This window comes from Leucopleurus acutus (genome assembly GCF_964270905.1).
Source record: "Leucopleurus acutus genome assembly, chromosome: 2".
NCBI lineage: Eukaryota > Metazoa > Chordata > Mammalia > Artiodactyla > Delphinidae > Leucopleurus > Leucopleurus acutus.
In genome coordinates, this window is record NC_139143.1 from 737798 (window position 1) to 751474 (window position 13677).

The window sequence follows — 13677 nt, forward strand, 5'->3', positions numbered from 1 at the left end:
TAGATCCCACATGCATGCCGCAACTAAGGAGCCTGCCTGCTACAACTAAGACCCGGTGCAACCAAATAAATAAATATTTTTAAAAAAAAACATAAATGAGGAGGTTTGTAGTCTTTTCTTGGTTTTGAAATATTTCCTAAATTTAAACTTATGAAAGAAATCTTTGAATATAACTAATTGTCTCTCACTGGGATATTTATTCTCCCAATTCATTAGAAACAGAATAACATCATGGGATACCATGTATACATCTAAGAGAGATAAAAATTCCCATGTTCCATGCATTTTGTGTTGACCAGTAAAATGAAAGCAAAGTCTTAGGGTGAGGTTTCCGTTTAAAAATTCCAATAAGGGCTTTTTCAGCTGACAAAATCCTTTTTTGCATTGGCCTGGTAATTCTTTACCTTGTTATTTTGCTATGGCTCTCAATCAGACGCTATGTATATTTTGTTCAGCTGTTCTAGTTGTCTTCACTGAGAAGTTTCAAATTACCTAGGTTGCTATTATAAAAAAACTTTTATGTACGACTTGAAAAGATCTTCAAGACACAACCATTAAATGAAAACACTCTGGCTTCAATACAGTAGATTCATTACAAAACTATTAATTAATGCAAAAAAAACTACACATTTCTGTTCAGTGTAATTACAAATAAAGAAACTACAGAAGATTCTGTTACTGGTGGTTTGTCTGACTATGAAACCTATAAAAACTCTCTTGATTAAAACAACTAAATATGCTACACATAACACTTAAAAGCTGTTGTTATGTGGATCACTGGAATGAAAACAATATGAGAAATTCTCAGAGACCAAAAAATTAAACAAAACTAGGACTCCAGATAGGTAAATAAGGCCTGAAGCTGGCTTTTGTCCTGAGGGAATTAGTCAAGTGCCTGTGACACTGGGCTGAGCAGGGTGCGAGGGACGGGAAAAGGTCAGGATAACCTAGGATTTCAAGATACGGGAGACAACCACGTAAAGACGCAACAGCAAGGGCTGCACATTCAACAGAGAGAACTAGGGAAAAATACACACCACTGAACGGGACAGAAGCAAAATCTACTAGAGGGGAAAATACCTCCCCTGATATTCCCAAAGACAAGCTGTCCCTTGTGTAGATTTGCAGCCACCTGAATCAACACTACGAGGTGATCTCAAAAATCTCCAGCCAAGATAATATTTTCAATTGGCCACCACTCAAGTTGGTAATTTCCGCCAAGATGCCCGGAAAAGGCAAATACAAATCTTTTGAAGCATTTAGGACTCAAAGAATCCTCACAAAGTTCTAAAGAATAGAAGCTCATAGTAAAAAAAAAAAAAAAAAAAATCGCAAAACACACAAGGAAATAAGACACCATAGTGAGAACCAGAAGAAAAAAAAAATCATTATTGTATTAACTTCAAATATTAGGTTAAAATATTCACGTTAAATTTCTAGGATAACTCCAAAGGCTAGAAAGAGTGTTTACTGCCAAAACCAGAGAGAGGGAGAGAAAAAAAAAAAGTAATGAGAAAGAAAAGAAAAATTCAGCCAGGTCTCCTGAAAGGCAAAAAGAGAGGGAGAAAAAAGAAAAGTAGAAGAGACTTGATGTAATAGCATAAATTCATAAATATAAATATTACCTGATAGATGAAAATGAACCAAACTCATTAGCTAAAAAAGATTGTCTTAATTTAAAACAATATACAGCTTTTCCTATTTATAAGAGATAACAGAAAACCTAATAGAGAGATAACCTAATAACAGAAGAGAGATAACCTAATAGAGATAACCTAATAACAGAAAAGCTGGAAGAAACAGCATGGAAAAAAGATATACCTGGCTAATACCACTAAAATAAATGATATCCGACAAGACAGACATCAAGGGGGAGAAAAAAAGAAGCATCACCAGAGATAAAGAAGATCGAGACATATCTTTGGGGTTGTTTGATGAAAGATGAACCTTCCTAGGGAGCTAAAACAATGTATTTAACTGTAGACTTTACCTCAAGGAGACAGAATTAGTATTAACAAAACACCCAAGGAGAAATTGCTAAATTCACCATCGTAGTGGGAGATTCTAACATATCTCAGTAACTGATAGATCTACAATGCTCTCCCCAGCCAAAAAACAAAATTAGTAAGGTTGGAATACAATCAACCAGCTTGATCCAATGGGCACATATAGAACATTGCATCCTTTATAATTTTTTTAAAGGCATACATGGAACATACATGAAAATTGACTGGGAAGCATCTCAACAAGTCCCGAAGAATTGAAGTGACACCCCAAGTTCACTGACAACAATACAATTAGCTTCTAACCTGCCTGTTTTCTAAATTAGTGATAAAAAGAAAGATTTTTAAACCCATATTTTTTAACATACACACATATTTCTAAATAATTCATAAGCTAAAGAAAAAGAGTAATGGAAGTTAGAAAATATTTAGAACTGAACCATAATGGAATTACTAATAGGAAAAGTTGGGTCATGCAGTTAATCCTGTTCTTGAAGGAAATTTATAGGCTTAAGTGAAAATGAGTGAGACTATAAATTATAAAATAAACAAGACTAAAAATTAAACAGGTAAGCATCCATCATAAGAATTTAGTAAACTAGAAGAAACAAAAAGCAATGAAAATATAAGGAAAGAAATCTTCAATATAGGCTGAATTTAATGGCATATGAAGAAACATAATGAAGAGAAAGAAATGGCAAGCCACGCAGTGGGAGGAGTATTGTAGTACATAGAACAAGGAACGTCCACCCAGAAATGTATAAAGAACTAGTACAGATGAATGAGAAAAAGGCAGGCAACCCAGTGGGCCAAAAACTTCAACAAGGAACTTTGCAAAAGAAGAAGTGTTTCAAAAGGGGCTCATCTCATTTCTCCTCAGGGAACAGCAAATAAAAATTTAAATGGCTAAAACTAAAAAGACTGAAGTGCCGCATGTTGGAAAGGATGTATCAGAGAACAAGGATTGGTAAACTATGGCCCATGGACCAAACACAGTCCACCAACTGCTTTGCAAACACAGCTGTATCGGAGCACAGCCATGATCAACTGTCTATACATTGTCTAGGACCGCTTTCATGCTGCAAGGCCAGAGTTGAATAGCAGCCACAGAGGCTGTGTAGTTCACAAAATCTAGACTATTTACTGTCTGGCCCTTTACAGAAATATTTGTCAACTTCTGATGTGGAAAAGCAAGACTTCTCATCACTACTGGTGGAAGTGCAAACCGGCCCAATCACTTTAGGAAACTGTTTGCAGAATCCACTGCATCAAATATCGTGCACCTGACGATGGGGCAATCCCATTCCTAGGTAAACATTCAAGTACCTGTGCCCCAGGAGACATGTACGACAGTGTATACAGGAGCATTATTTGTAATGGTCACAAATTGGAGGCAACCCAAACGAACGTCAGTAGTAGACCGGGTAAATAAATTTGATCTAATCATACAACGGAACACTACTCAGCAATGAAAATGAATAAACTACTCTCACAACGATACGGATAAATCTCACAAACATAACGCAGAAAAGAAGCTAGATACAAAAGACCACATACTGTACGATCCCATTTATATAAATTCCTAAAAGAGGCAAAACTAAGAGTCACCTCCACATTATTTGAGGCCAAAACCCAAGTCTTACCTACTGTGGAAGTTTCTCCCTACAGTCACTTTGCTCAAAGGAGAAGCCAAGAAGAAGTCACCTAAGAGAAAAATCAGTGGGACACAGAGACAATCAATGTCCTTCAGAGTCACATATATAGTTGTTTTAATCAGGAGAGTTTTTATAGGGTTCATAGTCAGACAAACCACCAGTAACAGAATCTTCTGTAGTTTCTTTATTTGTAATTACACTGAACAGAAATGTGTAGTTTTTTGCATTAATTAATAATTTTGTAGTGAATCTACTGTATTGAAGCGTGAGCGTTTTCATTTAATGGTTGTGTCGTGAAGATCTCTTCAAGTCGCACATAAAAGTTTTTTTATAATAGCAATCTAGGTAATTTGAAACTTCTCAGTGAAGACAACTAGAACAGCTGAACAAATATATACATAGCGTCTGGTTGAGAGCCATAGCAAAATAACAAGGTAAAGAAGAATTACCAGGCCAATGCAAAAAAAGGTTTTTGTCAGCTGAAAAAGCTCTTTTCGGAATTTTTAAACGGAAACCTCACCCTAAGACTTTGCTTTCATTTTACTGGTCAACACAAAATGCATGGAACATGGGAATTTTTATCTTTCTTAGACGTATACATGACTGAGAAGGGTGGTTGTCTCAGGAGGCTGGAATTAGGGGGCTCTTCTGAGCCTGGAGCTTCACCACGCATTGTCCAGTCTGGTGAAGACCATTCTGAGCTGGCCTGGAACATGGCTGGATGGTGGCGGATGGGGCCACGTGCAGGCCTGGGCAGGAATCAGGTGACTTCTCTGGTGGGTAGGCTGGAGGTCAGTGCTCGTCACCTAAGCAGTGTCCTTTGGGTCACTTGGGGGTGTCTCTCTGTGTCCAAATCCAGACTGGAGAGTCTGGACGGCCTCCCAGAACAGTCTCTGAGTACTTTTCTGTGGGTCTGTGAGGGGTTGCGTATCAGCTTATTTGAGGGATTTTGGCAATCCTGGATGAGGATCTACTACCTGTTTTTGTAAGTAAAATTTTATTAGAACGTAGTAACTTTTATTCATTTACGTATTATCTATGGCTGCTTTCATGCTATAACAGCAAAGCAGAATAATTGTTACACAGGCCGTATGCCACCAAAATATTTACCATCTGACCCAAACAGAAAAAGGTTGCCAACTCAGACACACACAGAGCGAAGACCATGTGAACGCACAGTGAGAAGAAGACGGGCATCTACAGGCTAGGGAGAGAGGCCTCAGGAGAAATCAAGAGCAAACGTCAGGGCTTCCCTGGTGGCGCAGTGGTAGAGAGTCCGCCTGCCGATGCAGGGGACACAGGTTCGTGCCCCGGTCCGGGAAGATCCCACATGCCGCGGAGCGGCTGGGCCCGTGAGCCATGGCCGCTGAGCCTGCGCTTCCGGAGCCTGTGCTCCGCAACGGGAGAGGCCACAACAGTGAGGGGCCCGCGTACCGCAAAAAAAAAAAAAAAAAAGAGCAAACGTCAACCAGGCTGGGAACTGGGTATGAGAGGGAATGGGCATCTCGGCCGATGTGTGGCTCATGGCCCTCAGCATCTGTTACCGTCTCCTCCTGTCCCCCACCTCTGCTGCCAGCAGGGCTCAGCTCGAATCTCTAGCCGGGCATCATCACTGTCTGCAGAGAGTCATTGTAGCAGCTGATATCTGTTGAGTGTTTTGTTCTATGACAGGCCACATGTTAAGCACATTACATGTCTCATAGCACTTATCTATCGGTAGACAGGAATCAGAAAGAAGTTGAGGAAGTCGTCCAGGTTCTGATTCAGTCCAGTCTGCCCCCAAAGCCAGGTCTTTGGCCCCGGGGGCTGGAGAATCCAGATCCAGATGAGAAGCTTGATCTGGACCCAAAAGGAGCTCCTGAATGAGCCTGATGGCATGAGGGCCTGGCCATGTGAGCAAAACCAGTCACGGAAGCAGGAAATGAAGATGCCACTGTCATTCCCGAGGAGACTTGGCCAGCCTGTGAATCCTCTGGTTGAAAGTCTGCCCTTTGAAGAACTAACGTGACAACACAATGATCAGTTTCCTGCTCTACTTTGAGCCTGTCTCTCTCTGAACGCCAGATTCCTCCCTGCTAAGCAATTTGCAGACTTGGAGATTTCCAGTTCCAGCTTGGTGTGGTTCTACGTTTGACAGGACTCCCTCCCTGTTCGACGCTAAGTGGTCTTAGTAGCAGGAACAGAAGGCTGGGGAGGAGGGTCTGGAGCTGCAGCCCCTCCTTGTAGGAGTACCTGGGAGCCGAGTCCGGAGGAAAGAGGTGGGGCGCGGAGTGACCCCGCCCCTACAGGGCCCCGCCCAGGCATGCCCCGCCCCTCCATGCCCCGCCTCCTGCCCGCCCCGCGGCGCATTGTGGGATCTGGGCGCTGGCTGCGAGGTGGAGGACGCGGCTCTTGAAGATGGGGTTGCAGCCGGTGAGACTCTCGCTCCGTATCGCGCACCAGGGGACTCCGCCCCTTCTGGTTCCCCACTCAGGTCCGGACCAGGGGCTCTCACCGCCGACCCCGCCCCGCAGGGCTTTACACCCGCCCTGGATGCCGGGGTCTCGGTACCGCACGCTCGGGCTGGGGACCCCACCCAGGCTGCCCCCTGAGCTCGGCTTGCTCCTGCGCTGGAGTTCGGGGTCGCCACCCGGGGGGCAGGTCGTAGGGGCCCGTCACCGCCCACGCCCTGGGCTCTTCCCCGGCGCGACGGTCACGCTGCCCCCTCTGCCCGCAGAGCCCAGTCCTGCTGGCCTCCCTGGGGGTGGGGCTGCTGACTCTGCTCGGCCTGGCTCTGGGCTCCTACCTGGTGCGGAGGTCCCGCCGGCCGCGGATCACGCTCCTGGACCCCAATGAGAAGTACCTGCTGCGACTGCTAGACAAGACAGTGAGTTGTGGAGTAGCGGAGGGGACCGGAGTTCCGCCTGGCTGTGGTTGGGATGCCCCGGGGAGTTGGCGACACCAGACCTGCCTGGTGAGACGCTTGTCATCCATCCTCCAGACCGTGAACCACAACACCAAGAGGTTCCGCTTTGCCCTGCCCACCGCCCACCACGTTCTGGGGCTGCCTGTGGGTAAGAACTGCGGCGTGGGCTCCTTTCCCTGGTATTCTAATAGGGTGAGCCCCTTTCTGGGGTCTCCTGAAACGCGCTGCTTCAGTCTTGTGCCTTCCCACCCCATCACCCTTTCCACACCAGGCTGCTTATCCTCCAGGCTGTGAGGTGCCCTGGGCCACTCTAGGGTGTGGCTTCTGTGCCCCCAGACATCTTCAACTCTCAGCAGTGCTCCCTCCTTCCTGCAGGATTTGCTTATATCCCCGCTGAGCAAGCACTAATCTTTTCCCCATTGCCCAGACCCTCAACTCACTGCTAAGGTCCTGGGCAGTCATTGATAAGAATCTCAGCAGAGGGGAGTTTATGAGGGATCCAGCTGGGGGCTCAAAGGGGTGAATCCTCCCTGCTTGGTTGCTCACTGGGACCCCAACACGGAGCAAGATGCTTCTGTCCTCTCAAACCTCCCAGATTATTTTGAAAGGTAACAGGAATGCAGCACCTCCACAGGAGCCCTTATGTAGCTCTGCACGTGGTCCCCAGGCCAACATGTCTACCTCTCTGCCCGGATCGATGGCAGCCTGGTCATCAGGCCGTACACTCCCGTCACCAGCGATGAGGACCAAGGCTATGTGGATCTTGTCATCAAGGTAAGAAGGTTGGAAGGAGCCCCAGGAGCCCCTTATCCTCCTCCCTCTGGGACCTGTAGAAACTTCCAAGATGTGTTTGATAGGAGGAGATGCGTGTCCTTTGTGGACATGAAGAAAGTATGTGGAATGGGAAGAGAGAGCATGTGTGTCATCCCTGCCCTGCTTCAGGCAGGTTCAGTCAGCAGGGGGCTCAGAAACCAGGGACATTCCAAACAAAGTACTTTCCATTCTGTCTTATCAGGTCTACCTGAAGGGTGTGCACCCCAAATTTCCTGAGGGGGGAAAGATGTCTCAGTACCTGGATAGCCTGAAGACTGGGGACATGGTGGAGTTTCGGGGGCCAAGTGGGTTGCTCACTTACGCTGGGAAAGGTAACGGCCTAGCTCCCACGTCTCCGGTGCACGGCGTCCTTTCCACACAGTGTGGTTCTGTGTGTCCATGTGTGTGTGTGCACGTGGGTAAAGGCCAGCTGCCCCTCCTGTAAACACAGCCCTGACGTTATAGAAAGGCGTGTTCCTCAGCCCCTCTTGACACAGGGATCCGTTCTCCATCCACATGAATTCACCCACTGTGACAGCCCTGGCGATGACTAATGCAAACGCGGGCCTCTCTTTCTCTCCCTCAGAGAGCCGCCCCTCAGGCCGAGCTATGCAGAGAGCCAGAGATTACGTTCAGCCCTTCCAGTGGGAACAGCTGGGTGCATTAGCAAGCCTGGGAGCTGCTCTGTGCCACTTGGGAAAATAGATTCACACCTGGCCTCATGCCTGTCGCCCTGAGCAGGGAGTGACCCTCTGTGGGAGTTAGCTTATGACTCACTGTGTGTTCCTAAACTGACTCGTAGCTCATAATATGGGACAGACAGTCCTGGCCCCGTTGCCCCTGAAGTGTCTTGTCAGGGCTGGCTCAACACCTAAGCTCCAGGATCAGATTCCACAGCAGCTGCAGAACTGGCCTGGGACGTATTTTCGATTTTGCATTTGTTTACTTAGTTCCCTGAATTGACTGTTCTTTCACCCCTCTCTCCACTCGACTTCTCAGGGATGTTTAGCATTCAGCCCAACAAAAAGTCTCCACCAGAACCGCGAGTGGCCAGGAAACTGGGAATGATTGCCGGCGGCACAGGTTCTTGTCCCCTGCTCCCTCCCACCATTGTGACTGTTGCCATGGCAGCTTCCAGGTGACCCTCAGAAGGTTTGGTAATCATGGCCAGACTTAATCAGGGCATTCCCAGCAATGCCTAGAGCTCCCCAGTTGCTGCAAAACAAAATCATAATGAGGTAGAAATCCCCCAAAATCTATTTTAACTGACAGAATGAGAGAAACAAATCATGTGGGCTCTCCGGAGACCTCAGATGGAATGAATCTAATAAATTTTAGGTGAGAACAGAGAAGCAGCTAAGAATAGGACAGTGGAGAAGATAGAAAATTAACATTGGACATTTCCCTATGTTAGACACTCTGCTGGACTCTATATGTGTCTGTGACATAGGTACAAGCCTTCCCATTTTACGGATGGGAACACAGAGGTTCAGAGAGGTTGAATCATTTCCACATGGGTAGAGGCAGGGTTAGTGTGCAGCTCTGCTCAGTTCCAAAGCACGTGCACTTAACCTGCATGTCCAGGGCTCCAGGCATCTCAGCATTGAATCAGTAGGTACTTGCAGTCATCTGTGATACTGGAGCCTTAGCCTCCAAGGGACTTCCAGAGAGTCTAGGATTGGTTCCTTAGAAGGATTTCAGCAATATGAATTTATGTGAATTTTGGGCACGTGACCACAATTCACCCACAAGATATGAATTTTAGTGAGTTTGGGGTAAAGGGCCTATCTGTCCAGAAATGTAGGTGCTGTGAAGACACAGGGGAAGTGTAGAGAATTAGGACACAAAGGAAAACAGAGTGAAGGGGTGAGTGAGTAGAATTAAAATGAAAGGGTTGGGCAACTAAGGAGCAGGGATGGGGAGGGTGGCCACTGCATCTCACCGTGGGGCATCTGTGTGCAGGAATCACCCCAATGCTGCAGCTGATCCAGGCCATCCTGAAAGACCCAGAAGATCCAACCCAGTGCTTTCTGCTTTTTGCCAACCAGGTTGCGTTGCTTTTCTCAGTTCTGGGACTTCAGAGTTACTGTGTGGGGAGAGGTATGGTACCAACGGGCAAAACTAGCCCAGTGCCTGGCTCAGCCTCTGGCCAAGGCCTCCCTGCGGGTAGAGGGCCCTCTTCCACAATAAGGAGGACAGAGCACTGAGCCACATTCCCTCCCTGGCCCACAAGGAAAGAAAAAAAGAAAACATTTAAGGAGTCTAGTCCTGAGTATAGAAACTTGCTCCTTGAGTCTCCTTTGTTAAATATTCTGTCTTTATTCCTTCATACTGTGTAAATAAAGGCTGTTCCCCTCTCCCTCCCCGCATCCTAACTCCCTAAAACCCTTGCTTATTCCCTAGAACTTCAATTTTCTTTTTCTTTCCTGGTTGGAAAGTTGTTACAGCAGAGAACTTTATGTTGTTGTGCTTAGGAACCTGAGAAGGTTCCTAAAGACTTTGCTTCTCCTCTTCATTTCAGACTGAAAAGGACATAATCTTACGGGAGGACTTAGAGGAGCTGCAGGCCCGACACCCCGACCACTTTACGCTCTGGTTCACTCTGGATCACCCCCCAGAAGGTACCCTCCCCATTTCTGGACATCCCCAAATCAGGGCCTCGCCCATCTGTGGGTTCTGGTTTCAGCGAAACCGACCCTGCCCGACACTGCCAAACTCTGAGCTCATGGACACAGTGGTCTCCTGGACTCTTCCCTGCGGTTCCTGTTTACCGGGTGGGTGCAGGGCTGGCCGTGCCGCCGAAGCAGGCTGAGTAGACCCGTCCAGCTGCCGCTACGGCTCTGTACCCTCTCAGGAGCCTTTCTGGACTGCCACCACCCCACCCCGGCCCCGCAAGGCACCCCACTGCCAGCATGGATCTGGAGTGTCATTCTCTCCTCTCCCCATGCAGATTGGGCCTACAGCAAGGGCTTTGTGTCTGCCGACATGATCCAGGAGCACCTGCCTGCCCCAGGGGAGGATGTGCTGCTGCTGCTCTGTGGGCCACCCGCGATGGTGCAGCTGGCCTGCCACCCCAACTTGGACAAACTGGGCTACTCGCAAAGGATGCGATTTACCTACTGAGCATCCCCTCACTTCCCTGGTCCCGCTGCCGGCACTTGCCCCCAGTCAGCCCTCAAATGCTATAAGCCCTAGATGCCCTTCCCGACAGTGTCAGCCTTTTCGTCTTTCTCCGGAGCTGGAATCTGGATGGTCCCTGCGGGAACAACATCCTTATAGCCATGGAAGAGGGCCAAAGCCGAGTCATCTCCTGGAAGGCTCCCCAGTCTCCCTGTGATGAAACATCCAGGTCAGGCTCAAGGAGCAGACTCTTCCATGGGTCAGAAAGAAGGGAGCACGTACATTTGTTCCAAGACTGGCCAGTTCCTTCATGGCATCACACTCTTCTTTGTGTCTGTGGTTAAAGAGCAACCTGTTTAATGGGTTTGATTTAACATTTGGTGCTTAACCCATAGCAGACTGTGTGTGCGGTGGGGGGTGCAGACTTAGAAAGCTAATCTTTTAGAGGCAACAGGAGAGGAGGAGATGGTCTCTTCAGACCTCAGAGAAAGGGATCTGAAAGATGTGTTTGTGCGTCTGTCTCCCTCTGCCCCTGCCGAGGCTGGAGGGAAAGGGCTCCCCACGATCTAAGACTGTTACTGTGGCAGAAACCTCTGGCTTATGCAAATAAATGGGGCTAAGGCCCTTGTGTTCTACCGAAGAGGTGGTTGTGTCTGGGGTCCTTTTTTCCAAGGCTTTTCACGCCTGAGAATCTTGGGAGGAAGGGTTTCCCAGCACAGAATTTCCCCCGGGTCTTCCAAAGAACCTTTGAGCGGTTGTACACTGTGCTGAAATGTGAGCTGCCACCAAACTCCACACTCATCTTAGCAGCTGTCTCTGCAGAGCCAGAGGCTCAACTTCTCCCTGGAGAACTTCTAAGGTGGAGGAAGGAGAATACAAGTGAGAGGGAAGCTTTTGGAGCCCAGGTACCCCTCACAGTGGTCCTTGGTTTGGCCACTCCTTCCCTCCTTCCTTCTCTTGGCCCTTTCTTCACTGCATTTATCCTTCAGGGTACCTGGCATATAAGTCAAGGTATTGTCTTTCTATTTGGAAGAGAAGCCTTGTCCTTTAAAAAGTAACCTGACACCACCAGCCCTAGCCAGACTGGTTGGTGCCTGGACAGAGTTGGCCCCCAGGTACATCTGTCCTGACCGCCCTTCTCCTGCTCCAACAGCCTGGCCCAGTCCACTCCCTCCCAGCATCACACCAGGGCCACCTCTTCAGATCTTCTCTTAGTCACACTGGAACAGAACAATGCATCAGGTCAGGAGGAAGGTCGGCATTGTTTTTCTGCATGGAACTGCGTACTGCTTCCCCTGGGGCCCCTGGAAGAAAGGCTTGTGGACGCTCCCCAGGGTAGAACCATCACTAAATTGTGTTACTGGTATTCCATCAGACATGTCTTGATCAGCTGGTGTGTGTGTGTACTGGGCTCTGTGAGACACACTCGGCTACCTCACCTCCAAAAAGGAAAATCTTGCCTAGGGTTGTTGGGCTCACACAGTGAAGCAGCCCAGCAAAGAGACTTTCCCACACAGAAGCTCATTCCTTGTCTCGCACGGGTTCCTGCCTTATCCACTCAATATACAAACATTAAGGTCCTGCCACATGCCAAGCACTGTGCTAGGTCCTGAGGATTCAACCATGCCCAAGACTGTTCTTAGACCCCAAACAACTCATCTTCTAGAGTAAGACAGCGATAAATAATTACAACACAGTGTGGTTAATACTATAGAAGAGATACAAGGTGCAGATGGGAAGGGTTTGGAAAAGATTCTGAGAAGGAGGAAGAGAAGAAAAAAAGTTTTTTAGTTAACAGCCTCGTAGCAGGTGCTGTGCTAAATGATCATTGTGTAATTGAATCCTTATTATAATCCTGTGAGTCTGAGATTAAGGATATGCAGAAGGTCATACAGCTGGTCAGTGGCTGGCAGAGCCTGAATATGAAGCTAGGATTGTCTCAATCCAAAGCCAAACCTAGAACTGGGAATTGTAAGTTGCTTGGATCCTTTGGCAGAGAATGGGGGCATGAGCAATCCAACAGAAAGACCAGCATGTGCAAAAGCCTGAGGAGCAGAAGAGAAGTTCATATTTGGAGAACCAGGCAAGTTCATTGAGGCCCAAATGCCAGAGGGAAAGTGGAGGAAGACGAGGCCTGGGAGCAGGTAAGAGCCTGGTAACGCCATGCTGAGAAACACACTCAGTCCTGTGGACAGCACACGTTTCTGAGGGTTTTATACAGCGGGCAGCACATAATAGCTAAGGTTTGTGAAGCATTTACGATTTGCCAAGCATCAAACTAAGAGCCTGCATAAATTATCTCAATCCTGACAAAGAGCCCGTGAAACAGCACTATTTTATTCCTGTTTTTCAGACAAGGTACTTATGATGTGGAGCGTTCGGTAACGTGCTCAAGGTGAGAGCCTGGCCAGGGACAGAAGCCTGGGTCTATGTGACTCCAGAGCCTGCTACGCTTTTAACCAGCGCCAGAATTAATCCCACTGCCCTGAAGCATCCATACAGGATCATACTAAAGTACCTTCTCTCTGCATCTAGAATAGACTGGTCACGTACCAGCCTTGGGAGAAGTGAGAAGTGTCAGTCGCCCAGGCGAGGGCTGCAGCACCCCGCGGTCGCCTTCTGGCCGCAGCGGGAGCCCGGGGCGGAGCAGGGAGTCCCCGAGGAAGACCAGTCAGCGCCGCCGCGCTGTTTCTAACCAGGAGCCTGCCTGCCTCGTGCCTCGCACACGACTGGCGCTCAGTAAATATTTACGGAAGGGAGGGAGGAGCCATGAGGTTGAAAAAGAGAGATTAAGAAGTGCCCAGCCTAGAGGACAAGGTGCAGGGTAGGAAATTCGGCATTCCTTCGCAGGGTTCGGTCTAATTCCCTGAAATTCCATCCCCATCACGCGCCCTAGTTTGCAGCTTGGGGGCGTGGTCCCCGCAAGGCCTTGAGAGGGGGTTTTTACGATTGGAGCAGAGCGAGGGGGCGGGGCCCGAGCGCAGGAGGCGGGGCCGAGGGGAGAGGACCTGCGATTGGGACTTGAGGCACCGCCGAGCCGCGGAGGGGGCGGGGGCCGTCAGGAGGGGCGGGGACCCGCGATGGGGAGGCGGGGCCGAGGGAGCGGGCCTGTGATTGGGACTGAGGAAAGATTGTCGGGCTGGAGGGAGCGGGGCTAGATGGAGGGGCGGGTCCCGCTCTG

At 48.4% G+C, this 13677-nt stretch overlaps 1 protein-coding gene across 1 annotated transcript; it reads left to right on the forward strand.

Annotated features, from left to right (window-relative positions):
• The first annotated feature begins 6021 nt into the window (after positions 1-6021).
• Positions 6022-11103, forward strand: CYB5R1 (cytochrome b5 reductase 1). The gene is made up of 9 exons (XM_082832591.1): positions 6022-6070; positions 6375-6524; positions 6639-6711; positions 7231-7337; positions 7579-7708; positions 8376-8459; positions 9339-9424; positions 9898-9997; positions 10327-11103. Exons 1-9 carry the CDS (start codon positions 6056-6058, stop codon positions 10497-10499), a joined length of 918 nt encoding a protein of 305 aa, XP_082688717.1. The 5' UTR covers positions 6022-6055; the 3' UTR covers positions 10500-11103.
• Positions 11104-13677: the final 2574 nt, after the last annotated feature.